Source organism: Corythoichthys intestinalis, chromosome 3 (genome assembly GCF_030265065.1).
Source record: "Corythoichthys intestinalis isolate RoL2023-P3 chromosome 3, ASM3026506v1, whole genome shotgun sequence".
NCBI classification, from domain to species: domain Eukaryota; kingdom Metazoa; phylum Chordata; class Actinopteri; order Syngnathiformes; family Syngnathidae; genus Corythoichthys; species Corythoichthys intestinalis.
The window spans coordinates 22,931,515-22,958,458 of record NC_080397.1 but is presented as its reverse complement, the minus strand read 5'-3'; the positions used below and the strand labels follow the sequence as shown (position 1 = coordinate 22,958,458).

General features: G+C 38.4%; 1 protein-coding gene across 1 annotated transcript in view; it reads left to right on the top strand.

Annotated features, from left to right (window-relative positions):
* Positions 1-257: 257 nt before the first annotated feature.
* The window catches only part of dmxl1 (Dmx-like 1), a 114,829-nt gene continuing 88,142 nt past the window's right edge, over positions 258-26,944 (top strand). Inside the window, 12 exon segments of the mRNA XM_057832549.1 lie at positions 258-617; positions 3,118-3,287; positions 3,739-3,864; positions 12,883-12,960; positions 13,324-13,402; positions 14,814-14,946; positions 16,770-16,836; positions 16,961-17,145; positions 23,957-24,128; positions 24,975-25,128; positions 25,996-26,172; positions 26,284-26,522. Coding sequence (XP_057688532.1) covers positions 3,201-3,287; positions 3,739-3,864; positions 12,883-12,960; positions 13,324-13,402; positions 14,814-14,946; positions 16,770-16,836; positions 16,961-17,145; positions 23,957-24,128; positions 24,975-25,128; positions 25,996-26,172; positions 26,284-26,522 — 1,497 coding nt within the window. The 5' untranslated portion in view covers positions 258-617; positions 3,118-3,200.

The window sequence follows — 26,944 nt, the reverse complement described above, 5'->3', positions numbered from 1 at the left end:
GAATGACAGGGGACTATTTTCTGTATCCATAATTATGCACATATATATTACGTTTTGCATTTTTCTGTTCTATTACGAGTGACCTTCTACTTTGAGTTGATTTCTCTTTGTTTGCACACGTCGTTGTGTAAACACGCCATTTGGAAAAGTAAAAGTGTGGGTAAATTATTACAGTAAATATGACTTATTGGCAAACCGGTCCTCACGGCTCTGCCGAATAAAACTACAAGTTCCAGAATGCACTGCGCTGACACGCTCAGTATCATCATGACGCATCTTCAACATAGCCTTCTCTGCTGAAGCTTCCTCTTAACTAACCTTGACGAGACGTTGCCCCTTGTTGGGTAACGTTGGAGAAGTAGCAACATTTGGAGCAAACGTGGGACCTAAATATGTGTCATTTGTGCTGCAAAGCTGCCCATCCGTCTGGCAGGAAAAGAGCTACCATGGGCTATCGCGCTAACGCTAGCTAAGTTATTGGACCTAATCGATACCAATTCGAACCTCTTGCTCGGACAGCTACACTTGACCCTGAACTTAATGCTGCTCCGGTGACGAGGCATTGACATCGGTTGTTACATCGACAGGACATTATACAAAATTGTGTCACAACGAAGGTGAGTACTAGTATCACATTAGTTAATTCGAAGCTCACATTATTAACAGTGGCTAGCTAAATAAACTTAACTGTTAAGTTTATACGACGCGTTTTAAATAAATGCAAACACAGTGGTACCCACGCCTAGTCGTGAAATACTAAAAAGCTGTGAAGACAACATTGAATGCGTGCTTGGGTATACAGTGGTTGTTGCTAGTCCTCGTTTCTGATGTGCTGCCGACTTATCACGTGAGTGGCCACAGCACAGGAAACTGGACATGCAATTGACCCTTTTCTAGTTCATGCCAGCACAACCATCACGATGACTATTTATAGAAGACTGTTTTCATAGCCTACATCATTCTCAAATGACAAAAGGTGCTCAGAAAAGTATATATTTCCCATCTTAAACTTCTGTCTCCTCTGCTTACTTGGACATACACAGTATACACTCACTGAACACATCATCACATGCCCTGTCTTGTTTGTCCACTCTTTGGCCGAGAAAAGTACTTCTCGTTAGAAAAACATGATAAAAAAAAGTTTCCAGCCTACTTGAACCCTTTGTTGGGAAAGTAACCATTTTTGTCACTATTTGTGTCATGTGGGTTACAATATTGGTGTATGTGCATGTGTGGCCTACATGACCCAAAATGTTGTGGACGCCGGGTTTCAATTATATATTTTTGTTATAATCATTATTTTTATATATGTTATTATAAATCAACAAAATGTTAATAAAAACAAAATTAACTCATGGCTGCCACTGACGGCGCTACACGTGCTGACACAAGCTGCGAATGTTCACGGACCCAATCGCAAACACTGATCATATGGTGGGAAATATCTTTAATTTGTAGTATCCACAGTAACGATTCACTTTAGGCCTACCCCTTATATCGTTTGAACATTGCCATCGCAATGTACGCATGCGCAATAGTCCCATCGCAAGACATACAATTCAGTGATACCCTGGTACAGAACTGGGAGGAGATCCCGCAATAGAACATCTGTCACCTCATCAGGAGCATGCCCAAGCATTGTAGGGACGTCATACAGGCACGCGGAGGCCACATACACTACTGAGCCTCATTGTGACTGGTTAAAAGACATTGCATTAAAGTTGGATCAGCCTGTAGTGTGGTTTTCCACTTTAATTTGGAATATAACGCCAAATCTGGACCTCCATGGGTTGGTATATTTGATTTTCATGGATAATTTTTGTGTGACTTTGCTGTCAGCACATTCAACTATGGAAAGAACAAAGTATTTAATTAAAAAAAAAAAAAACATTCATTCAGATTTAGGGGCAGTTTACATGGCGACTCTGCGACACAAAGACGCAATGACTGAGGTGCAGACTCGCCTCGCGTGCATATGGTGCCGGCGAAGACGGAAGCCGAAAACGAAAAATTCTGAATCCTGCCTCCAAAGTGAAAGAATCCGATTGCGTGGGGTTGAGTGGGGCTTCCTCGGCATGCATATCAAAGGCTCCTGCCGCGCGAGAGCGCGCTGTTAAAGTCAGCGCTCGTACACGTCACATTGGGCGTGCGCAGCGCTGCTACTAAACATTAAAAACACCAAATATGGTGGAATGTCAGCTTTAATTTACTGTTTTAATAATATTTTTAAATTAAATATGTTGAACGTTTCAATTTTTGTGCCTTTTTGAACAAAAGAAAAATGACATCGCTTCGAATGGGCGGGCATATTTTTTTCCGGGCTGAGGGAGCTTGGTGGGGTCAAACTGCATCATTCTCTGTCGCCCAGTAAATCTGCACTGCCCCCTAGGGCTTGGCATGAATACTACATCGTTTTCATGTGGAATTGCGACATTGTTCATATGGAGACGCAAATGCAAATGCAAATTTGAAATTGTTCGTATTCTCAGAGAGTCACCATGTAAACGGCCCCACGTAACATGTTACGTTAGTGTTACTTTTATTTTTTTGAGCAGTGTATATATATACATCACTCTTCATTATTCACAGATGAACCCCATTAGCCTGGAATAAACGGTATTATATGAATACTATGTGGTCGTGTTTAGTCAACCAAAGTCTTCCCAAACGGATCTATTCAAGTCATTTGGTGAAAACTCTTCTAGTTTTAATGTCGCCACAAATATCGCAAACCCCCAAAAAGTCGCATTGTCAGTTTTTTTTTTTTAGTATTGTATCTTGCAGCCCTAGTTAATTTAGAATTAGAGGTTCAAAGCTTCATGGTGGTTCATTTGATCTATGGCGCCATCAAATGTCTAGTGTTGAGAATACTATGGCTACTTAAGAAAATGATGGCAATGCCATCAAACCTATTAAAAGCGGTACAGATTGGAGTTCAACTCAAATGTTATCACCTCAGAAGATGAACAAAACCATCACCTTAAGGCTTCAGCTCAGTGTGCACCTGAAGCTTCAACTCCAAAAGTGTGTTTTAGATTCCCACTTAAGAACTGTAATGTGAAGTTTTTTTTAGCTGTCTTCACATTTTATCGGTCTCTTCTTTGCTCTCCCCTCCAGAGCCTGGCTTATCAAATTTTAGGCCACAAATGAAGATGAAGACGCTTATGAGAAAGTAGGAGGACTGAGCATTCGTCAGGGTCATGAATCTTCATCAGGTCCTCACAGGGGCAGTTAACCCTGGGGACAATTGTTTCTCTGTAGGAAGCGTCAACAATGTACCATTCACGGTAAGTTACAGCAGACATGGAAAACATCTGAACAAAGTATCACCTACGTTGTAACAAGCTAAGGTAACAAGTAGACATTTGGCACAGGAACGGGGCGTGGTTTGAGGTAGCGGACACGCCTACAGCGTCTGAGATCTATCGCATTGATTTTCCTTTTCTTTGACCGATCAATTTTTTAAATTGATGTTGAGCGCCACTGGCGTGTCCCTTTCAATATCTCGTGAGCATGTGTTTCGCTCATACCAGGTGTTTAAAAAATGTTTTGTCTAAATGAACTGCTTTGTCCTGTATGGAGTGGCGCACAGACATGGCAGAAAGTTCTGTTTCGAAACTTTGTTTTCTCACCTGTTCGTTTTCTTTTTTTTTTTTTTTTTGTGAGAAGGGAAAGTAAATGTCAAGGCTGATTTCATCTGTTTGACCTCGTTCTCATTATTCTCCTTGATGTGCGTAGGCATATGCATCTGGCTGTGACGTGGTCATTTTGGGCAGTGACTTTGAAAGAGTGCAAATCATCCCGGGGGCCAAACATGGAAATATTCAGGTGGGGTGTGTGGACTGCTCGCTGCATGGAGGACAGGTAGGTTCGAATTCCCCGTGTTGCCACTTATTGCCACATCTTTATTTTTACTAATTTGTTTTTTGTAATTTTCTGTTTCATACCTACAAGAGGTATGGCATGAAATGTAAAAAGGGAGCATACTGACATTTTGTTGGCCTTTTGCATAATAATCGCAAGTTACATCAAAACAGATCTTGTGACTTTATCGCAGTGTTTGTCATATGCCTCGTTTATTTAAAAAAAAAAAATGAAAAGGGCAAAATAAAAGAAGCTGGGTATCCCTACACACCCAAGTTTAACCTAGAATCCAAGGTTGTTGTTGCTTGAGTATTCAGCCTAATGCAAGATGAGGACTGTTGTAAGTAAAGATGCACGATAATATCGGTTACCGATAATTATCGGCCGATAATGGCAATTATGACGTCACACCGATAATAGCGATTTAAAAAAATTCAACCGATAATGCAATCCGATAATTCTATACTTCATTTAGCCTTCAAATGTGTGCAACCGACACAGTTTTGTCGAATTCTGGGCCGGCATCCCAACCCCTCCTAAAGGTATTTTTTGTGCAATTAAGTAATTAATTTGTAAGCATTATGAATATTAATTAATATACAATGATTCGATGTTGGAATTTACTACTTGCTCACATTTGATGTGGAAAAAGTAGCAATAAATTGTATTTTTGCACAGTAACATTTCCTCTTTTTTAATAATTTAAATTTGTATATACGTATATCTTTTCAATAGAGTTATCGGCTTGACGTTATCGGGTATCGGCTGGAAGGAGGAGGTGATTATTGGTTATCGGTATCGGTTGAAAAATGCATTATCGTGCATCACTAGTTGTAAGGTCTTGTCAAGGTACACAAGATTAAGACTGTCAACCTTATGATCAGGTAAACTGTGTTTACTATTGTAACCCCACCACCCCCAAAACAAACAAACAAAAAAAACATCAGAATAGGGATTAGGCATGTGCCGATTACCGGTTTCAGGGTTTACCGTGGTATGAAAACGTTACGGTTTCAAAACCACTAAAATTTTCCGTCAAACCGTAGTACGGTATTCGCTAAGATACATTTCCCAAAAATGCAGCCAGAAGTGTCTTGGAGCGGCAGCACTTACCCCTCCCCCAGTGACGCTATTCTGCTATAGACCCCAATCACGTGACGTCACAACTCCGCCCTCCTGACTGGTGCCGCCATATTGTCCGTCAGCTCATCGTGTTTACATATTACTAGAGCTGAAACGAATACTTGAGTAACTCGAGTTTAAAAACTGATCCGAGTAATTTTATTCACCTCGAGTGATCGTTTATTTTGACAGCTCTAAGCATCACGTTTTGCTCGGACAACTTTAAATGCGGGACAACGCGCTGATGTCACGTGCGTAGAGGAAGAAGCAAAAAAAAAAACACTGCAGCCGACAGCCGCTACAAACGACGCCGACGTTGCTAAATACTAGCCCGCACGATGCTACGTTGGTAGCAGGTAGCGTCTGATGAGTCTCATAGAGATCACATGTATGTTGAACTAGATGCGAAATGACAGCCTCGGCCGCCTCTGGGCAGCGTTAGTAAACAGCCGCCATCTTAAAGCAGTAGAGCTAATAAATAAGATTAACGTTACTGTTACTAGATCACGTAACATTAGCCCTGTGGAGGGCTAGGTTTCTATTAATTATGACCACTGTCGATGCGTGGCTAACGTGTCTTACATACAGGCTTTAACATAACATAGCGATGTGGAGTGATGAGGGTGTAAAATAAAAACTCAATAATGCTAACTATTAGAGCTGGGAATCTTTGGGCACCTAACGATTCGATTACGATTACGATTCAGAGGCTCCGATTCGATTATAAAACGATTATTGATGCACCCCCCCTCCTTTTTTTAAAAAAAATTATTTATTTATTTTTTTAAATGTTTTTTACATTAGTTCCAAAATTGTTCAAAAATACTCTCAGGCTAAACCAAACTACTATTTCAGTATCAAGTTAACATATAGCAGTAAACAAATATACAAACATAACAGTAAATAAAAAACTCCAGTCCCCATTCTGTATCAGCAGCTTTAAACGACATTCAATTAATTTAATGTTGTTAATCAACCGTTAAAGTTGTTAAAATTGCTCCCGTTATTCCATAATTTCCCTTTTGTCTACTTTCGACATTTGAAAGTTTTAAAACTATTTCAAAGATAGATCCAAGTCAATATTTTACCGATTTAGGAGTATTTTAGATAAAAAGTTAATTAGGTTTGCTTGGAAGGTTCGCTACAACAGCCTTGCAGGGAAGTGTACTGCTTTAAGATGGCGGCCGTCTACTAACGCCCGCATCTAGCTTTTTGTAGATGTGCTGCTAACGCTACCGAATCTATATTGCATCTAGTCCTATATAAATGATATCTACCTTAACATTATGTGGATGTACTTTGTAGCAGCTTTTTGGCAGCAGTCAGGTATGTTGTTTTGTTTTTTTTATCCCGTGGCATGAGTTGAGCTAGAGCCGTGAGTTGAGCATTGGCATTATCAGAGGGGCCGGGTAATGAGAAGCATGATGTTTAGCTACTCTCGCTCCGTTCTTCCTCATTGCGTCCCGAAGACCGCGCGGCGCGCTGAGTGTGTTGTACTTCCGCTTTACTTGGTATATTTCAATAATCGGAATTTGGATGTTTGTGAATCGTTCTCGTATCTTCTACGGCCGAATCGCGAATAATCTAAGAATCGGAAATTTTGCACACCTCTACTAACTATCAATTTTAGCTCAGTAGTCATTGCTGGATAAAACACCAAGTAGCACTGGTCCCTAATTGTGCTCCAATACAGCCTGTATCATACATTTATTTTGAACACTGGAAAAACTCAAAATCCTATCAGGACTTACAGTTTAGACTAACTTAAAACTTAACTAGAACTTAAAAATGGCTTGACACGAATAGAAATTCAATTGAAACACGTGGGAAAAAATCCTAACTTTTAAGTGATGTGTGTTATCAAGCGTAACGGCATATATATATATATATATATATATATATATATACACACATTATAAGATCTAAAGGTTTTTTGAGTGAAAGCAGTGAATTAGTCTTTTTTTTTATTCTAATTATATCTGAGATGCAATTGTTGGCTGTTTTCAACAATATACATCGAAAATAAAGACATTGATTGACTGAAAATGGTTCAAGATGAGATGAAATGTCTTGTTTTTTCATGTATATTTATAATTGCTCTTCACCTAAAAATATATTTGTTTTATCCGATTACTCGATTAATCGATAGAATTTTCAGTTGATTACTCGATTACTAAAATATTCGATAGCTGCAGCCCTAATGTTTTTTAGATGAAACCTTTACACAACAATATTTACATTTTTACTACCGTAATTTCCCGAATATAAGGCGCACCCGTGTATAACACGCACCCCAAATTTACTTGTAAAATCTAGGGTAAAATATTGTACCCGTGTATAACGCGCACCCTAATTTTAGCACCACTAAATAGAAGAATACAAGAAAACGGAGCTCATGTACAGATATAGAAATGTCATTTTACTGACTGGTAAAACACAGCACAAGCATAGCACATTGGTAGTTCAAAACATTACCGTAAACTGACCATATATACGGTAATAATTTGATCTGATAACTTCATGAACTTACCAGAATCCAGGAGAAAACAAAACAGATGTGACTTTTCTTTTAAAGGCTGCTGTATTACTTGCTGGTTTCATCATGATGAATAAATGTTTCCTCCATGGATTGATAGTGATACGGTAAAATGAAAGTGAGAACGTAAGTCGGAAATCCGAGAGAGCTCATCGCTGTCGACACGACAGTAACAATAGGAACTATTGTTATTTGGGTTTGAGTTTCCCGAGGGACAGATATAGTTGACGGACACAGGAAGTCTGTGTTGTTGTGTTTGTTATGGTCCGAGTTGCGGAGCTGCAATAAATGTTGACTCAAATGAGTTCAAGAAACTAAATTCTGTGCTTTATGAAGAGTGAAAAAAGCTGAATTTAACACAGACGAAATCATTCGGCCGATCAGAGTGAAGTATTACCAAAACAAAATGGTGACGTCACGTACCGTAATGGTCGGCAATGGATCGCCGCATAAGTTTCTTCAACACAACATGCTGTGTCAAAAAAAAAAAAAAATCGGTTTTCAAATTGAAATTATGGTAACTTATACGTTTTTAACTTAATAACTTATGAATTCTTTGTCTTTTTAACACAAAGGCATGACATGTAGACTAGAGTTGACACAGTGGCTGAAAATGGTGAAACTTCACTTGAGCTTTTTGCCCCCTCAAAAAAAGTCATACAGTAGATATGTTTTAATTTTATTTAGAAGTGTTTTTACTTTTTTTATAGTAATTATTTTTGTTCTTGCTCTAATCTTGAGCAACCTGAGCTGTGGCTGTGGGTAGTCTAAAAGTTCTATTGATTTTTATTTTATTTAAAATATTTGTTATTTTTTTGTTTATTAATTTTAACATTATATATTTTTTAATTTTTTTGTTTTGTTTTTAAAACAACCATACATCTCAAAATAACCGTTTTGGAGCTATAACTGCAATACCGTGAAACCGCAGTATTTTTCCTCAAGGTTATCGTACCATCACAATCTCATACCGGCACATGCCTATTAGGGATGTCTGGCCGATCGGGCCATTTTTCAGAGGATCGGAATGGGTGAAAAGGATTGGGTTTTTAATTAAAAAAAAAAAAAAAGCTTGTTTAATTGTTTTATTTTTAAGGGCTAAAGGCATTGCTAAAAAGAAACAAAAATATATGCTTTATACTCTGCAACACTCCCAGAAGAAGCCAAAGAGGAAGTACTGTAAACAGTACAGTACTGTAACATGTTTGGAACCTTTGTTTAAAAATAATAATAATAATAATACTTTTTTCCAGTATTTAATCAGGACTCTGTATCGGCAGATCCTCAAAATCAGATGACTCTGACTTGCAAAAATATGGGACATCCCTAATCAGAACTGCTGAACAATGACAGCTTGTTGATGTCGTATTATATGGTTTATTTAATATTCTCACAACATTTGACATTCTAATAATATTTTGACTTCTCTTTACGTATTGTGATTCTCATAACCTTGATTTATCTTCTCTTATTTTCATTTTATTTTATATCGTTCTTACTCCTCTAATTATTCTTAATTATGAAAATGTTCTTGTCATATAATATTTTTCCTGGCCAATGGAATCCCTGCCATTTGACAAATGTGGCTGTTTGCACTCACTGAAATGTCATGTGGGTGATAGTTTACTTCATGTAAGTAATGTAGTATTAATTATTGAAAGCTGGTATCATTAAAGAACATTCAGGGAAGACTCATTTAATTTAAGAAAATTTCCTATCATAGGCTTTTCATTCACCTCGTGATTTTAAATCCAATTCCACTGAGCCTGAGCTGGGCTCATATCCTTTGGAGCTTAAGATCTTTGCTCTCTCACTAAATGGTTGAACATTTTGCATGAAGAAAAAACAACAAACATTTCAGTAATTGCAAACCCGGCAACATTTTGATTCAAAATGAAGTATAAATGTGACTTCGCCCCGCTGCAGTCTGAGTGATTTGGCCATTCTCGACTTAACTCTCACGCAGTGTGCAGGGTTTAGCAACTCTTTGCATGAATGGCCAATTGCTCAAAATTGAATCGCAGTTACACAAAGAAGCAACTGGCCAATCAAAATGACACTTTCAAATAAATTTCCAGCATTACCTAAGCCTTTAAAGTCTCACTGTCGACATTATCCCCACACTAAATTAAATGATTGAAAATGTTGAAAAATCTATTATAAAAAGTCACACAGATCCATAACTATTGAAATTGTGCAACCCCTTAAAATAATAATAATGCTTGAGGGCGGGTGTGGAGCGGTTGCTTTTAGCCAAAAATGAAGATGGGAGGAGTACTTTGGAAGCTTCCTATGTCTCAAAACTTGTTTTAATGATAAAAAATTAATGTTTTTTTCCCTCTGCGTGAAAACAGTTATGTACAAATGAACTTTTGTCCTGAAAATGTCTCCTAAACCCTGCATAAGCTATGTAGCACTCATAGGTATTTTTATTAAAAGTAATACTTATTGCGGACATCAACAACATGAGGCTTTAGTTTGCATACTTTGAAAGTCTTTCGATCGGACCCAGCTGCCGATGTAATGTTAAAACTTTGAGACTGGAACTAGCAAGGTAAGAACCTCATGTATAGTGTCTTCACAAATTAAACAGCATTGAAGAGACAGACATTGGAAAATCTTTTAATTCATATGGATCAGCGACTTGATTTTGCTCGTTTGTAATTTGACAATGCAATCATTGGGCAAGACCAAAATCGTGTAGTCTGGGGATGGCATTACTTGACATTTTGCATAGCAACCTAATGGCACCTTATCAGAGTCACCGCCTGTGCTTTATTAAAGGTCCCTTTCCTTAATTTTCTTATATATTTTAAAATCTTTGATGTCCTTTTGTCGAGTTTACAAGATAATTACTTTTAAAAAATACACAGAATGTCCTTTTCAAGCTCTTCTAGTTGGTCTTTTTCATCTGGCTCTTGCAGTCAGATTGTCATTGATATGTGGCTGATTTTATCAAATTTAAATATGTGACAACGCTTGGCTCTCATTGGGTGTTGGCAATATCTTGGTAGGCAAACGTTATAAAAACCAGGAAATGCTCCCGAAGCTATTCAAAAGATACTCTTTAGAAGATAAATCTTAACCAAGTGGGACGGATCACAGCATGAATCTGGTTCTGAATTGCTGAGGGATCCCCCCCACTCCAAATAAATTGAAATCATTTGCTTTGTACAGTGGGGCAAATAAGTATTTAGTCAACCACTAATTGTGCAAGTTCTCCCACTTGAAAATATTAGAGAGGCCTGTAATTGTCAACATGGTTAAACTTCAACCATGAGAGACGATGTGGGTCATCAACTAGGTCCCCCTGTGTGGTTCGGGGATTTTTGCTCCCCGTTCTTGTTATCATTTTGACACTACGGGGTGAGGAGAGAGTTGAAAGTCCGTGTTGCCCAACGACAGCCCCAAAACTCTAGAGAAGATCTGCATGGAGGAATGGGCCAAAATACCAGCAACAGTGTGTGAAAAGCTTGTGAAGAGTTGCAGAAAATGTTTGGCCTCCGTTATTGCCAACAAAGGGTACATAACAAAGTATTGAGATGAACTTTTGGTATAGACCAAATACTTATTTTCCAACATGATTTGCAAATAAATTCTTAAAAAATCAAACAATGTGATTTTCTGTTTTTTTCCCCCACATTCTGTCTCTCATGGTTGAGGTTTACCCATGTTGACAATTACAGGCCTCTAATATTTTCAAGTGGGAGAACTTGCACAATTAGTGGTTGACGAAATACTTATTTGCCCCGCTGTATAATCTCATGAGTTTGCTAAATTTTGCAAGACTTTGCGGTCAAATACATGCTCAAGCCACATTGCCATTCATCAGTTCGTCTGAGATGAGTGGCCATCTAAGAAGCACGAAATAGACACAAGCTGCCCTAGGTCACATCGATGCTCATTTAAAATTAGATCATTTGCAAAGACATTTGGTTTCAAAAGGTTACTGCAATGAATTGACCAGATGCATTGATTTCAAACTTCAGGCAGTTCAGTCTCCTTTTTACATATGCTATGAATGAAACAGTGGGAAAACATTGGAGTTTGACAGAAGCGCCCCTTTAAAGGAATGCAGTCAACCCTATTGAGGGTTTATTTGTTTACCAACACAGAGGATGTGCGTGCATCATGTTTGTAGAAAGTGCCAGCTCTTTGAATGCGAGTGGATCAATAACGAGAGAAAAAGCCGAAAATTCAGTTTTCGACTACGTATGTTGAGAAAATCAGCTATTGTCATTGTTGGCTGTTTGGCTTCATAACTAACGCTTACTTGATATGAATTCTTTTATCATTTGCTTGCTTCAGTCTATACTTTTTATGGCTTGCAACCACATACAGCTTCTCTTAGCCCCGAAAGGTAGATGGTATACGGTAATACTTCAGTCTTTTTGTTGTTTTTGTCATGACGGTTAACACATCTAACGGCACAGCAAGACATGTTGACAGCTCTTTTTGCACAAAACATGTGCAGTTGCGGAAGCAGTGACGTAGGCTGATAATCAATCCCTCTAAGGAAAATTCCACACAATAAAACCTGTGAGCATTATGATGTATGGAAAGCTCATGTTCATGTAGTCCTGAATGATTCACAAAGATGTTTGCATGGGCTGACTCAATACAAGTTGTCTATTGGCATGAGGCATTTTTACCTTATTGTTTGCTATGGAATTAAACAATTCATCCGTTTTTGCTTTAACTTCCAGCCTTGACAACAAAAGGATAGCACATAGTAGTTATTTAAAGATCCTGTGAAGTTATTTTTATAATTTGTGTCTAATTACATCAAATATGTTTGAAGATGATTGTAGAAAACATGCACAAGACTAAGGATGATTTTGTGCTGAATTGCTGAGTTATAGTAAAAAGAACTTTTTTTCACCTACTCAGCCAGCAGTAATTTTTGTGGGGAAGGCAAAACAGGGTATCTACGGTATCTACTTACCTCACAAAAAACTCTCTCCCGCCTCACACCACCACCCTCACCGTGGCTATTCGGTGCAATTGCAACTTCTTCGTTTACGTGGCTAACAAGCTGTGCTTCTATGTTACCCAGACGCAGCAGCGAGTTATTTTTGAAATGAGGCCGAAAGTGGTTGTCCTCAGAGTATGTGCGAACATTATTTATTTATTTTTTTAATTAAATTTATGATTTTCTTTAAAGCAAACTTCAGTGCAAAATTCAGTCCGGTTCTAGAAACACGTCATGGAATTGCATTACTCTATCAAAACACTATAAGCTATGACTAAAAATGAGAGAGAATTTCAGAAGTGGGATGTCAAAAGTTAATTTCATTGTAAAAATGATTAGTCTTTCAGCTCTCCTTAATACCATCAATATTTTTTTATTCTTGTGGCAGATTGCAGCTTCCTATGGAAGCGTTGTATGCATCTTTGAGCCAGTTCAGCATTCAGATCAAAAAGACACATCTATGACAGTGAGTATTTATTTGATACAGTTTCCATCACAGCTGTTATTAGTGTATTTTAGTACATTAGAAAAGACTTGAAGCCCCATCTTTTCTGAAACAAAGCAGGCATAATGTTATGCTATGTTCCTCAACTAACATTCCTGTTCAAAACAAGCCATAAAAAACGGCACTGTTGTATTCTTGCATTATTTATACCTGATGTAACACTTATGTAGAAGTATTTATGAATGCAAGGAAGGAAGTCTATAAATGGTTTTGAACAGTACCTCTTTCTTTGCAGTTGTTTCCAGGTATTCAAGCTGTAGCTGCGTGGCTTAATCACGTGTGTCACATTGTTTATGCTAAACTTTGGCCTCTCTCCATACACAGAAATTGAACTGCCAATGGCAGAAGAATGTCCAGTTTGCTTTGCAGTCTATGGTGCGCAACCTGGCATGGCACCCCAAAGGTACTTGTGAGTTCTGCAAACAAAACAGTATTATTTACATCAGTGGTCCTCAACCACAGGTCTGGTCCGTGGGACTCATGAGAAATGATTGTTTTGAACCTGGTGCACACAAAGCACCATCGATGGTCAAATAAAGAGACCAGTAGCCAACGACGCACTGCACCTTAGGGTTGCCAGATCAGAAAGAAGGTCTCCAACCCAATTACACAGTAAATATGCAATGCCCAGTTTGGCGAGAACACTGCTACACCTGTGCACTCACTACGCATTTGGTCTTTATACAACAAATACAGTGGCACACTTCATCGGCTGGTTACGTGCAGATGGTGCAGCAGGCATCCCATGACTGAGCGTCTCCCCTGTGTGGTAATTGCTGGGTTTTCAAACGGGACAATGCTACAATTCACAATGCTCATTTGATGAAGGGCTTCTTCAGGGAGAATAACGATATAATAGCAGTTGGTTCCATTCGTGAAGCCATCTTTACCTCTTGGCGCAAATAGCTTCCTGGAACCACTTGCATCAAGTATTCCCAAACAAATTTTTGAAGTGATTATCAAGTTCATCAACCTACTGATTACTGAGTCTTACTCAGAAATTGTTTTGTTCTGGTTCGGAGAGTATATTTGTGGAGCGATGGTCTTAAACTTTTTATCAGCTGAAAAACCATCCTATTTCAATTTAATTGTTGTTTTCAATAAATTAATCTTTCAAAATACTTATTGTCACACTCTCCCTTCTTGTTTTGAATATTGTAGCTCTACTTACTCCAAATGTGCGAAAGGTAAATTCTAGATGTTTTTCAACTGGCCTCAAGTTTTAATCAAGTCTGAATATTGTAAATGTAGTACTCCTCCCTTCCCGTCATGAAGTTAGAAACTAACCTGCAGCTGGGAACGCGACTCTTTTATTTTTGTGCTAACCTACCTCGCTAGAAATGATTATTAATTTCTGCACCAACTAAACTGCAGTCCAATTTTAAACCCTTACATTTGATAAATGTCGCATGCACTCATTTAATTTTGGGGAAGTTATGAACATAGGTTGTAGACTACACATGCTCTAAATTCACATGATCGTTGCTGACATTAGTGGAAAATTTGTTAGCTGCCCTCTGAACCCTGGATTTTTTTTTTCCCCAGCAGGTTCATGGTGACATTTGTTAGTTTTAGTGCTTCTGTCACTTTAATAATGTAGCGTAAATTGCATTTAGAAATGAATACATTTAGATTTTGCCATATTAAAAATATATTATTTGAAAATAAAAATGCAATCGCATTTGGAGCACAAAGATTTCAATAGTATTCATACTATGTCTCATACTGTATACCCCATCTTTTTTCTAATCTCTTTCAGCTCAGCATTAAAAAAATTGTTTTTGAGCCTATGTGTGCTTGTGCTATTTGTGCAGGGAGCATGCTTTTAACGGGCTCCAGTTGCCTGCAGTTATGGTCTCATTTTGATGGTGGAAAAGATACTGCAGGAGGAAAGCAGCCAGAAATACAAGATTGCCATTGTACTTGGAGTTGTATTTGGCAAAGCAAGTAAGTCATTGGAAATAGTTATTGCTCCTTTATTTATTTATTTATTTATTTTTTAATGGCCGTGTATCCAATAGTTTTGAGCATACACACTGGGAAAACTATTTTTTCTAAGTAAAACTGAATGACAAATTATTAGGGGTGTAACGGTACACAAAAATCTCGGTTCGGTACGTACCTCAGTTTTGAGGTCACGGTTCAGTTCATTTTTGGTACAGTAAGAAAACAAAATGCAAAATATAAATGTGCTAGTTTTTTATTACACACCTTTGTGCTTTCAACAATAGGAACATTAGCCTATACAAAGCTAGAATTCTGCTCAAAAAGTAGCAGGTATTTTAAGATAATCCAACAACAATTTGCCTTTGAGACCCCGCGTATTGGTCAGCTTTCTTTCTGAAAGAAAGAAGAAAAAAAGAAGTCCTGTGCTAAGGAGAAAAGCAATCCCAATGACAAAGATTTTAACATGTATTTTACAAATGAAATGCCTCAATTAATCTTTTTTTTTTTCTTATGAACGGTTTTCTAAAGCTTTATTGGTGGATTTTCTCAAGTTAAAGCACCACACAGAAATTAATCAATTTAATCGTGTAAGCTGTGTACAATTCTTATTATTTAATTACAGGTATTTGAGCTCATTTCAATTTATTTTATTTAAATGGGCTATTATTTATTTTATTTTTTATATTACGGTTTACAAATGTGATGTAGTATTCATTTCTATTGTATATTTTATGTTGTATAACTTTAGTTCCTATGTGAATATTTGTTCCTACTTGTTTTGTTGTGGTAGGAGGGTTTTGTATTTAACACGGGGATGTGTTTGTTGTCATTATAGCAGAGAAGACAGCAGTAAATCAACAAAGACAAGTCAACTGTTCCCCGATCTACCACTCAAGAGAGTGTCTGGCCATCCTAGCTACCGGTAGTAGTATTGACGCAGGAGGGTCGCGTCTCGCGTCAAATAATAAACTCTGCCGTTCTTTTCGCGTGTGTCGTGTTGAGCCGCTTCTGGGACGCGTCTAACACGCGGCCGCACTGCGACTAGTGTGCATTGGCTGATTGACTTTAACGCCCGCGTATCACTGCGTTCTCGCGGCGGCCACGTTGTTGCGCCGTTGACGTTTCTGGATTACACTGTCCTAGAATGTTGGTCCTCATTATAGTAGAGAAGACGGAGTAAATATAATCTACACATAGAAACTGTAACCCGATCGACTCACAGCCTTGAAAAGTAAGGGTTACATTACGTCAGAAACTCGTTCGGCACGCCACCGTTCCGAACCGAGCACCACGTACCGAAACAGTTCAATACAAATACATGTACCGTTACACCCTTACAAATTATCCAAAAAGCACTTGTTGTATTTTGTTCATATAGTAACACAGGCACATTCATTTCATTCTATAAAACAAATTGCCATTGAAATCTGAACATGGTTGCCCTCTTGGGCGTCAAGACAACTTGTTGTGCCAGAGAGCAAATGAAGAACTATGAAGCTCTCAGTTCCCTTGGAAAAGCAAGAACGTCTGCTGCCACCTGCTGTCAAAACATTTGTCGTAGAACATAAGCTGCTTTCGGACCGTGGAATCCTGGGTACTGAGTTCCTATAACTACAGGACTCGTGACTCTTCGTGAGTAGATAGGAATCGAGACCCAGACAAGACCAAGACCTTCAAAATGTGGTCTCCTGACTGGTTTTGGTCTTGAGACACTTCTTGAGAGTTACAACACACAATATATTGTACTAAATTCTGCTAATTTTATCTAGATTTATTTTAAAATGTTACAGAATAATAGGAGTTAAAACCTTGTCTGTCGACAGAACCGCCTCTCCAGTAAGTTTAATGAAGTTTTCTCCGGATGGAGAATTTTTTGCTACTGCTGGGCAGGTGAGATTTCTTGCAATTTAATGATGATTATTCTTTAAAAAAAGATTGTGGTTGAATTGATTTTTTTTTTTTTTTTTAATGTGTAAAAAGAAGCAACTCAGGTCCTGTGTTTGTCCTTTTTCAGGATGACTGCCTAATTAAGGTGTGGTACAGCACTAGTAAGTGGAAATCTGGAGGTTTCAGACTTTTCAGCCCTCCAGAATCAAGTGTCAAATTTAAGGGAGAGCTAACATTTTCATTTGTCTACCTGGCCCATCCACGTTCTGTTATTGGCTTCTCTTGGAGGAAGACCAGCAAGTACATGCAACGGTATGTAAGCTACATTTCTAACATTTTTACATTCTTCTCTTTTTACTGGTTTATACTTCTTACTGATTAACGTATTATAGAAAACTTCACAACATAACAAATTTCATAATGTAATTATTGCTAAAACCCAGAAATGTCAAGTATCTTTGTTTAGAACCAGTTTTACCAGACATACTGTTTGTTTTTATTTATTTTCAAACCATACTCACTCTAAATGAGTTTTTTTTTACTGAGCTACACCAGTAAACATATACAGTACTGTATTATCATATGTCAAAAAGTTTTTTTTTTTTTTTTTTTTTTAACATTCAGGCTCAGTTGTTGAAAACTATATCTTTAAATCTAGTCTTTTAGCAAGAGGTGTACATCCTAGACTGGTCGCCATCGTGTAAAAAGATGACACCGAGGCAATTAGTAAGTTTTAGTTTGGTCAAAGTATGAGAATACTTCCAATGTGCAGAAGAAACAACTTAATCACATCTTCTTAAAATGATATTTAATTATTATTATGATATGTCAATTGTATTTTTACGTTCCCTGACCCAATGAGAATCGGAAAGAAAATTGAGAAATTGTATCAATAAACAGTATTATTAAAAAAAAAAAAAAAAAAAAAAAAAAAAGTTATATCCCCACCAATTGTTGTCCCTTATTTTTGGAGATGTGGCTTTTCTTTAAATAACAATACAATGTAAGACACTGCTAAGGAGGCTACAGGAGAAATGTGGGATGTTTGGATGCGGTACAGGGCTGGATGACATCCTGGATGACTCCACTGCTCATTCGTATCCCAGAATACAGGAATAACTGTGGCTCCTAACTCCTTCTCGGAATTAAGTTGACCTTAACAAAAATCTGATATCCTAATAGAAATCTTATTTTCCCATTACTTACCATTTGATAAATATTCCTGAAATGTTCAGTATCACATATAACATATCAAGCCTCGCAAACAAAACTGCGTCATGTGCTCGTTGCTTTAATTTTCTTCCAGATGTATCTTTTTCATAACAGCTTGGTGGGATTATTGTTGTCAAGGTTAACTGGTTGCTTGCCGATGACCCGATATCTCTGTTAAAGGTTGATGCCACTCCTTCTTTTGGCCAAAATTAGTGCCTACTATTGTGTTGGAACACAGTAGAAGAAGTGGCAAAATGTTTATGTTCGGTTTGTTCAGTGCCATTTGATTGTCTTGGGTATGTGCAATTTGTTTCATTAATTCTTTAATGTCACACCCAGGAATGCTGCCCAGGGCAGATTGTTTTAGCTCTCTAAAGAAGAAACGAGAAGCACACCGTTGCTCCACTTCTGTACTCTTTTGGTGGCTCAAATACAGCCATTTCTTAAGTGTAGTATGCAATTTTTCTGCTACATTTAACACTAATGGGAGTTTGCATAATACACCAAAGGTTTCCACTTTGAGGACGAATTACAGTGGCATGTAGACTTTTGGGCATAAATAGTGGCACAAATGAGGGATTATATTTTTGAACCCAGAGTCCAAGTCACCTGATTTTGAGAATTTGCCGATACAGAGTGCCGATCCGAAACTGGGGGAAAAAAAAGTCTTTGAACAAAAGCTACAGTACGTCCTTTTCCACATTTTTGGGGAGTCTTGCGGAGTATAAAACATATATATTCTTATTTCTTTTGGCAATGCCATTTTATTTCTGGATTATTTTGTTACTTTTAGCCCTTAAATTTTTTAAAATAAAAACCCAATCCTTTTCACCTGATTCCAATCCTCAGTGTCATCTTCAATTTTCAACTACACAGTTTTTGCTGCATCACTAATCACATTTTCTCTCCTTATCACTCAGACCATTGCAGGTGATGAGTGTTTGCGTGTGACAGTGTGTTTTTCTAACATTTTTACTTGAATTTCCCCCCTGAAGGTCATTTAGCTGGTATTTTTATTCATTGAATAGGGACAGTGCACATTGATGAACATCTAAAAGATGTAAATATGCCAGATTGTAGCAAAAATGCTAATTTACATCCGCAGTCCCCAGGCAGGTAACACAAATACAGTGGTACCTTGACATGCGATCGCTTCGACACACGATCACTTCGACATCCAACGTAAAATTTGACTTGCCATTTCGTTTCTACTAGGGCTGTCAAAATTATCGCGTTAACGCGCGGTAATTAATTTTTTTAATTAATCACGTTAAAATATTTGACTCAATTAACGCACATGTCCCGCTCAGACAGTATTCTGCCTTTTGGTAAGTTTTACAGCAAGGCTTTTTGTGCTGTCTAACAGTGAACTCTTGTGGTCGCTTTGCGACATGGTTTATTGTGTTCTTGCCAGTTCAATATGGCTGCACGACGTCTCGGGCTGACGCCTACGTTGTAATGTTGTGCTTATATGATCCTTGGACAAGATTTGTCCGTAAGTATGGTTGTTGTAAAGAATGTACATATTATGTTAGTTAGCGAAATGTTATATTTTTTTGTATGAAACGCTTTTTGTTTATGTTTAGTGAACCTGTATAGCGTGCTAAGCTAACGTTGTTGCTAATGCAATGCTTGTGTACTTTTTTTTTGTAGTTTTACAACTGTCTAAAGAGGACAATGGTTTGAGGCCATTTTATTAATAAATCAGATGAAAAAGGAAGAAGTCTGATTATTAAGGCGTCGTTCACTAACTGTCTAGCTTTGGGAAAAGTAGACGCTTCGGAGTGAGGACAGCATAGACAGATTTAAATGACAGTAGAGTGAAATGCCCACTACAGTCCTTATTAAAGATACACGATAATATCGGCTACCGATAATTATCGGCCGATAATGGCAATTATGACGTCACACAGATAATACAGATAATAAAAAAATCAACCGATAATGCAATCCGATAATTATATACTTGATTTAGCCTCCAAATGTGCGCAACCAAGCAGTTTTCTCCACTTCTTCACTGCCGCCTGCTCAACCCCTCCCCTCTCTGAAGCCCCTGTGGGAGGAGGGGTTTAGAAGTACGGCGTCATAGAGGAGGCGGTGTTACACATCAGTGTTGACACTGTTGAGGCGCTCTCACTAGCGTGCGTTGCTTTTCCCGTGTGTGAAATGAAATAAACGATGCTCTCGCCATCTACAAAACAGTTTCTCAAGGCCTAAAGAAAGCGTCCTCATTGAACACCACTAGCACTAACCCAGCAGCCATTTAAAACTGCATCACAATGATTTTTGGAATGAATATGAGGCTGCTGCTAGCACGAATGCTAAAGCTATTGTTAACAAATAAACTATAAAGGAAGCTACGGGGCTTGTGACGATACAGAGACGCTGCGGTCCTCCCGGAGTCGGGGTGTTTGGGAATGCAGTCCAAAGCGAGTGGTAAACTCCCATCTATGGCTAAACACCTCACGAGATCGATAGTTGACAAGTAGCTGTCTTCCGACGGAGCCCGCCGGTCCGGCAGGCCGCCGCCGCCACCTCGCCCTAGGCGGGTAGAGGATGAGAGTAGAGCCATGCACCGAATGCGCCGCAGCGAGCCGGCCGGGGCGGGCGGATATCCGGTACGAACTTAGCTGCCGCCGCCACTCCGGTTCAAGACAGAGGCCTGGCGCGGGTGCTAATTTGTCAGCCGGGCGGACTGAAGGGCACAGGCGGGAGGAAATTCCCGAAATGACCCGATAGCCAAATCCCTGGATGAAAAAATAATGCAGTTTATACGACCACGATTCTTCGTGAAAGACATGCCGATCACATCAGTTTTACCACGGACATTTACACAGGTGATGTCAACAAACCATGTTTATCATGACGGCACAGTGGTTAGTTGATAATTGTAACATGCACCAAACGACACAAAGAAGTCATCCAGTCAGTAATGCATTCAGTACGCTTTAAATTTATGACGTCTTAATCAGATCATTCTTCTTAAATCTAGTCAAATAATTTTCCCCATCTTGTTTGAGTGTTGAAGACTAGTTGAATGCGCCAGATTATTCCACTTACTTGAACTAAATATTGCAATTTGTTCTTATTAAGCCCAAACATCTAAAAAAATAAGGTCATTTTCACCTAAATCAAGAAAAAATTGCTTTCAAATAATGTTTTGAACCATACATATTCTTGAATAAAGAACATTTCTGACAAGTTTTTTTTTTTTTTTTAGGGTTATGTATAATAATTTATTGCTTAAAATAAGGCTGTTAATCTTATTTTCAGCTGGCCATTTTTCTTCAAGAAATCTGAGTGAAATATACTTGAAGTGCTGGCAGTTAATTTAACTTATTTCCAATAAATTTACACTGAAAACAAGGGACTTTAACTAGTCTTAAGGAGCTGTGTTTTTGCTGTGTAGTAATGTTATACTTTAGGAATGGCATACTTTTAAAGCCATTTTTGTGCAACTTATGTATTTACTCTGTAAGTAATTGTTGCCAAAAGTTTACCATTACACAATGTCAGACAATGTCTTTATTTAGATGTTGGAATTTACTACTACTACTACTTGTTCACATTTGATGTTGAAAAAAAAAGAGCAATATTATTTTTGCACAGCAATATTTTCTCTTGTGTATACTTTAAAATTTTACATAAATCTTTAATAAAATTATCGGCTTGACATTATCGGTTATCGGTTGGAACGAGGAGGAAATTATCGGTTATCGGTATCGGCTGAAAAATGCATTATCGTGCATCACTAGTCCTTATGTACTGTATGTTGAATGTATGTATCCATCTTGTGTCTTATCTTTCCATTCCAACAATTTATTTGACAGAATATACAGTGGGGAGAACAAGTATTTGATACACTGTCAATGGGAAAACCCATTGGCAGTGTATCAAATACTTGTTCTCCCCACTGTATAAATAATTTACAGAAAAATATGGCATATTTTATAGATGGTTTGAATTGCGATTAATTGCGATTAATTACGATTAATTAATTTTTAAGCTGTAATTAACTCGATTAAAATTTTTAATCGTTTGACAGCCCTAGTTTCTACATCTGACGACATGTTCAAAAGAGGACGATTTATGACAGCGCCGCAGTTTCTTTGTTTTCCAGCAATACGGATGCACGGATTTTCTTGTGAGAGAAATCAACATGGGTTCCAACAATGTTAGTGCAGGTGGTGAAAAAAAAGGAAAAGGTGAGGCTTACCATTGAAATGAAGATGGACATGTTAAAAAAATATGAGAGTGGGGTGCGTTTTCGTGAACTCGCTCACCAATACGGCCGTAGACTGTCTATGATCTCGGCGGTCCTCCGCCGTTCGCCAGTCTTTATAAGTTAAGGTTAATATTGTAACATCGCCCAAAAAATCGCCAGCTTCGGCAGGTTTTTAATCATTTATTTCAGGATACTTGTGCAACACAACATGCCTACTGTCCAGCGCAGCTGAACAAGTGAACTGAAAGTAAACAGTCCTCCCTTACTCTGACACGTCAGCCAAGCGGTGCGTTCAGGTACACCACGCAAAAATACACCTGCCACATTAGAACCCGATTCGTTACATTATTCCAGGTATTATTACTATTGTTATATTACTATTCCGATTTTTATTCATAATTTATTTGTTTTGATCTGTGTAATTGCTATTTGCAATAGTACCAGCAGTATATATTAAGGATTTAGTGGAGGTTTTCAAGCTGTGTAATGAATTAATGGATTTATAATGTATTCTTATGGGAAAATCCTGCTCGACATACGACCATTTCGACTTACAAAGTCCTGGAACGAATTAACTTCGTATGTAGAGGTACCACTGTACACAAAAAGATAAAAGATTACATTAAAACAGTACAGTAGAATAGTTTACCAAGAACTTAAAAGTCAGTGATTGCAGGACTGGTTTACTTTCAACCACTGCTTGAGCTGAGTTTTGAATGTTCGTATGGTGGGACACTCCCTGTTGGCAAGTGATAAACTGTTACAGATTTTACTGGCCTTTACAGAGAGAAATTTATGACCGAAGGCTGTTTTTCTGATTGGGACCTCACAGTCACCTCTAGAGGAGGCCCTGGTCCTAAAACTGCTGTGAGCCCTCCGCCCCTTTTTTTTAATTAAAAAAAAAAAAAAAAAAATTTTATGTAAATAAAAAGTCCGACATGGGAAGTGGGGCGAGCCCATGTAACACCTCGTACATTAGACAAGCCGTTCTAAAAAAATTAAAATTCTCAAGGCTCAATAAATAATTTTTTTAAATGTTACAAACATGGAATGACATTGGTTTTCTGTTAAAGACCTTTAACAATTTCTTGTAGAGCGATTTTATGTAACTGCATGTATTTACACCTGCTAGTTTCCAACATATAATGCAATATTCAATGTGTGATGAAATCATTAAGTGTAGAAACGTTCTAGCAGCCCCAAGTGTTATAAAATATCTTATTTGTTTAAAATTGTTCAGGTTGAATTTCACAGTATTACATATTATTTTAATAAGCATAGTTTGAGAAAAATAAAATGAAGTGAAATAAAATTAAAGAAATTAGGAAGAGGATTTCCCCCTCTGAAAACGTTTTGTGGCCACGGACCTTGCAAGGGAGTGAGAAGACTGGGGACACATCGACCATAGATGGCAGTGTTGCTTCAGGGGACTTACAGTCAGGTCCATTAATATTTGGATCATGAGACCATTTTCAGCATTACAGCTCTGTACCACACAACAATGGATTTGAAATATGACAACCAAGATCTGATGCAGCAACACAGCATTACACAAAATGGATGATTACTGAACTCCAAATTATTGAACTCTGGAGAGTTCCTCTTTTGTTGTCTTCCCCTGGAAAGCACTTGACGTTTACCTCAATGACCTTTTTTGTTGACTTGACTTTTCGTCTCTCCTCACAGGAGCTCAGTGTGTAATGTCCTACTTACCAGCTGTAAGGACAGTGTTTGTCGGCTCTGGGCTGAGACGATGTTGCCCGGGGACAGTCTCCTATCGGGGCACCATGGTAACCAGCACAGTGATGCCCAGAGATCTACCAGCTCTTCCAAAATCTGCAATGGAACACTACAGGAAGTAAGCACCTAGAGGAGTCCGGACTCCTGATTATGTGTATGCACCCAATCCAAGCACAGTAAAGCTTGCATTATATGTAGGCTGCTGAATAATGGGTAGCTTTTACCTCTCACAACAGGATGTCACTGTGATACAATACAGATTCTTTTGATTACAATACGGTATTTGTCAGTATTAATAAATCTGCTGCAATTCGATTTTGATTTTAGCTTGATTTGATAAGATATTATGTACACACTTGCACAATGAGCTACATTTCACCTAAAACAATTTAAAAAATACAAATTAATTATGACATTTTTGACAATTTTGTTTCTGTTGAACAACACTATAGCGCACAGGTGTCAAACCGATGCCAGAAAGGGCCAAGTGGGTGCAGGTTTGCTTTCCAACCAATGAAGAGGACACCTTTTCACCAATTAGATCTTTTACATGTGTAATCAGTTAAACTTTGTCAGGTGCTGCTTGTTTCAGCAGGAAGGTAATTGGTAAAATTCTCTGCGCGGTATCGGTTGGAACAAAATCCAGCACCCACTTGGCCCTTTCTGGAATCTGTTTGACACCTGTGCTATAGCATATCAAGGAGGTGACAATATTAAGCCTGCGACTGACTGGCAACCAGTTCATAGGGTAACAGCGTTGTTTGCTGGGATAGGCTCCAGCACCCCGCGGCACTAGTGAGGATAAGCTGTTCAGAAGATGAATGACAATATTAAGCAGTGTTTTAGATTTCATTCAATTCGATTTGATTGTTGTTTAGTCAATCACAATATTGGTCCAGATCAAGTATATATTGTTACACCCTTATTTAATACCCCTTATAATTACATAGTTTTACTTCTTCAGCCTTTTTATCTCGACGTTCCACAATGCCCGCTCACTGGCGGCCTGCCTCACAACCAAAGCCGGCACTACAACCACAAGAAGGGCAGCAACAACCTTCCCCATGCCAATGCGCTGTGTCACTTTCACATCGCAGCCAGCATCAACCCTGCCACAGGTTAGACTAGACATGTTCATGAAAACATAAGCCACAAAAGCCCTTTGACATCTAACGTTTAATGAACTGCAACAAAAAATAAAATTTTGTGTTCATCTATACTTTGCTAGTTGAGGGCCAAATAGTTTATTTTTTGTATTATCAAATTCAGAATTAGGTTTGAAAACTGTACTCGTTAACTCATTCGTTGCCATTGATAGTGAAAGATATCCAATCCATTTGAAATTGATTGGCCGTCTTCTAGCGATGCCTACCAGTTCATGGTAGACACATGAAAGACCTTTCACCGCCCATACCAACATGGCTTCAGGGTGGCCATGTTGGTAGAAGCGACATTTCCATCAAAGTAATTGCATTGACGTTAAAATAAAGTTAGAACTAGCTTATTTCTTATGTCAAAGCATCCGCGATTGACTCAGTGCCTGCGTTAGACGTCCAATCCATTTGAAGTGGGAGGCCACTCTCCCACTTCAAATAGATTGGATGTCTACTGGTGATAACCTCATTGAAATTCACAGGGGAAGGATGATTGGACATCTAGCATTGTAAATGGCACTGGAAGTTAACTGCCATAGTCACAAAGAGCCACAGCAAAAAGATAAAAGAGCCACATGGCTCTGGAGCTGCAGGTTGCAGACCCCTGAACTAGGGGCTATTACTCCTTTATAGGCCTATAATTGTTGTAGTAAATTAAGCTATAGATGTACATTAGTGTTAGTTTTTTTGCCTGTAGCTTTTATTGGCCTGAAAGCGATGCTTGATGCTTTAGGCGCCTTCAAATTTTACTTGGCACTGTTATAAAAATCTTTTTTTCAGCATGAATGACTGATTTATTTAGTTTTGCATTAACATATTCCTCAAATGCAGACATTCCACTTCTTCCCTCCATATCATCCCTGAGTGCTGGGGAGGATGAGGAGCCTGGAGGTCTTTTCACTGTTCATTGGCTCAACAACAAAGAGCTTCACTTTACGTTAGCTATGGATGTCTTCCTGCAGCAATTTTGTGGCAGCCTGGAGCAACACAATGAATGCTGTCAAGAAGGTACTGAAACATAATTATGAATCTCCATTTAAAGAATTCTGCATTAAAGAAGTGGTTATACTTAAGTCTCTCATGTTCATTTATCATATTTGGTCTCCATCTGTGTTCCAGATCTTGAAAATGAGGATAACTTTGAAGATGAAGAGGGCACCAGGCCAAGGGAGCCTCAAGGATCTGATGGCACAGCACCTCAGTTAGCAGCAATGGAACACCAAGTAGATGTGCTTTTAGATGAGTGGAACAAAGGAGCAGACATGCTGTTCAGCATTCATCCCATGGATGGCTCCCTATTGGTCTGGAATGTGGACTGGCTAGATGAATATCATCCTGGAATGTTTAGACAAGCTCAGGTACTTGTCAGGCCACTTTAGCATTTCAATTATCTTGACACTGTTGTTCAAAACTGACACACGAAGTCACCTTTTAATTGATTGTGTATGTATTCACCGGTCCCAATTACCTCTAAGGGAAAATACTGTAACTCAACCCACTTCCATTTAATTTCACTGACATTTAATACTGGACAGCTCATCTTTTAACCGCAGCACCTTTGCAGCACTTGGCGCGCACATGGCACCATTTGTTACCACTCGTAGAATGCTGCGTGATTGGCCCATTCAGTCACATGATGTGATGACATACTCAGCTGTCGCAGACTTGCTTCCTATATATCCAATTTTAAAAAAATAAGTATGCACTAAGAACTGTACATCATTATTATGCCAGTTCTAAACACTTCAAAGATGCACAAATGTCAGCGAAATCCTGCCGT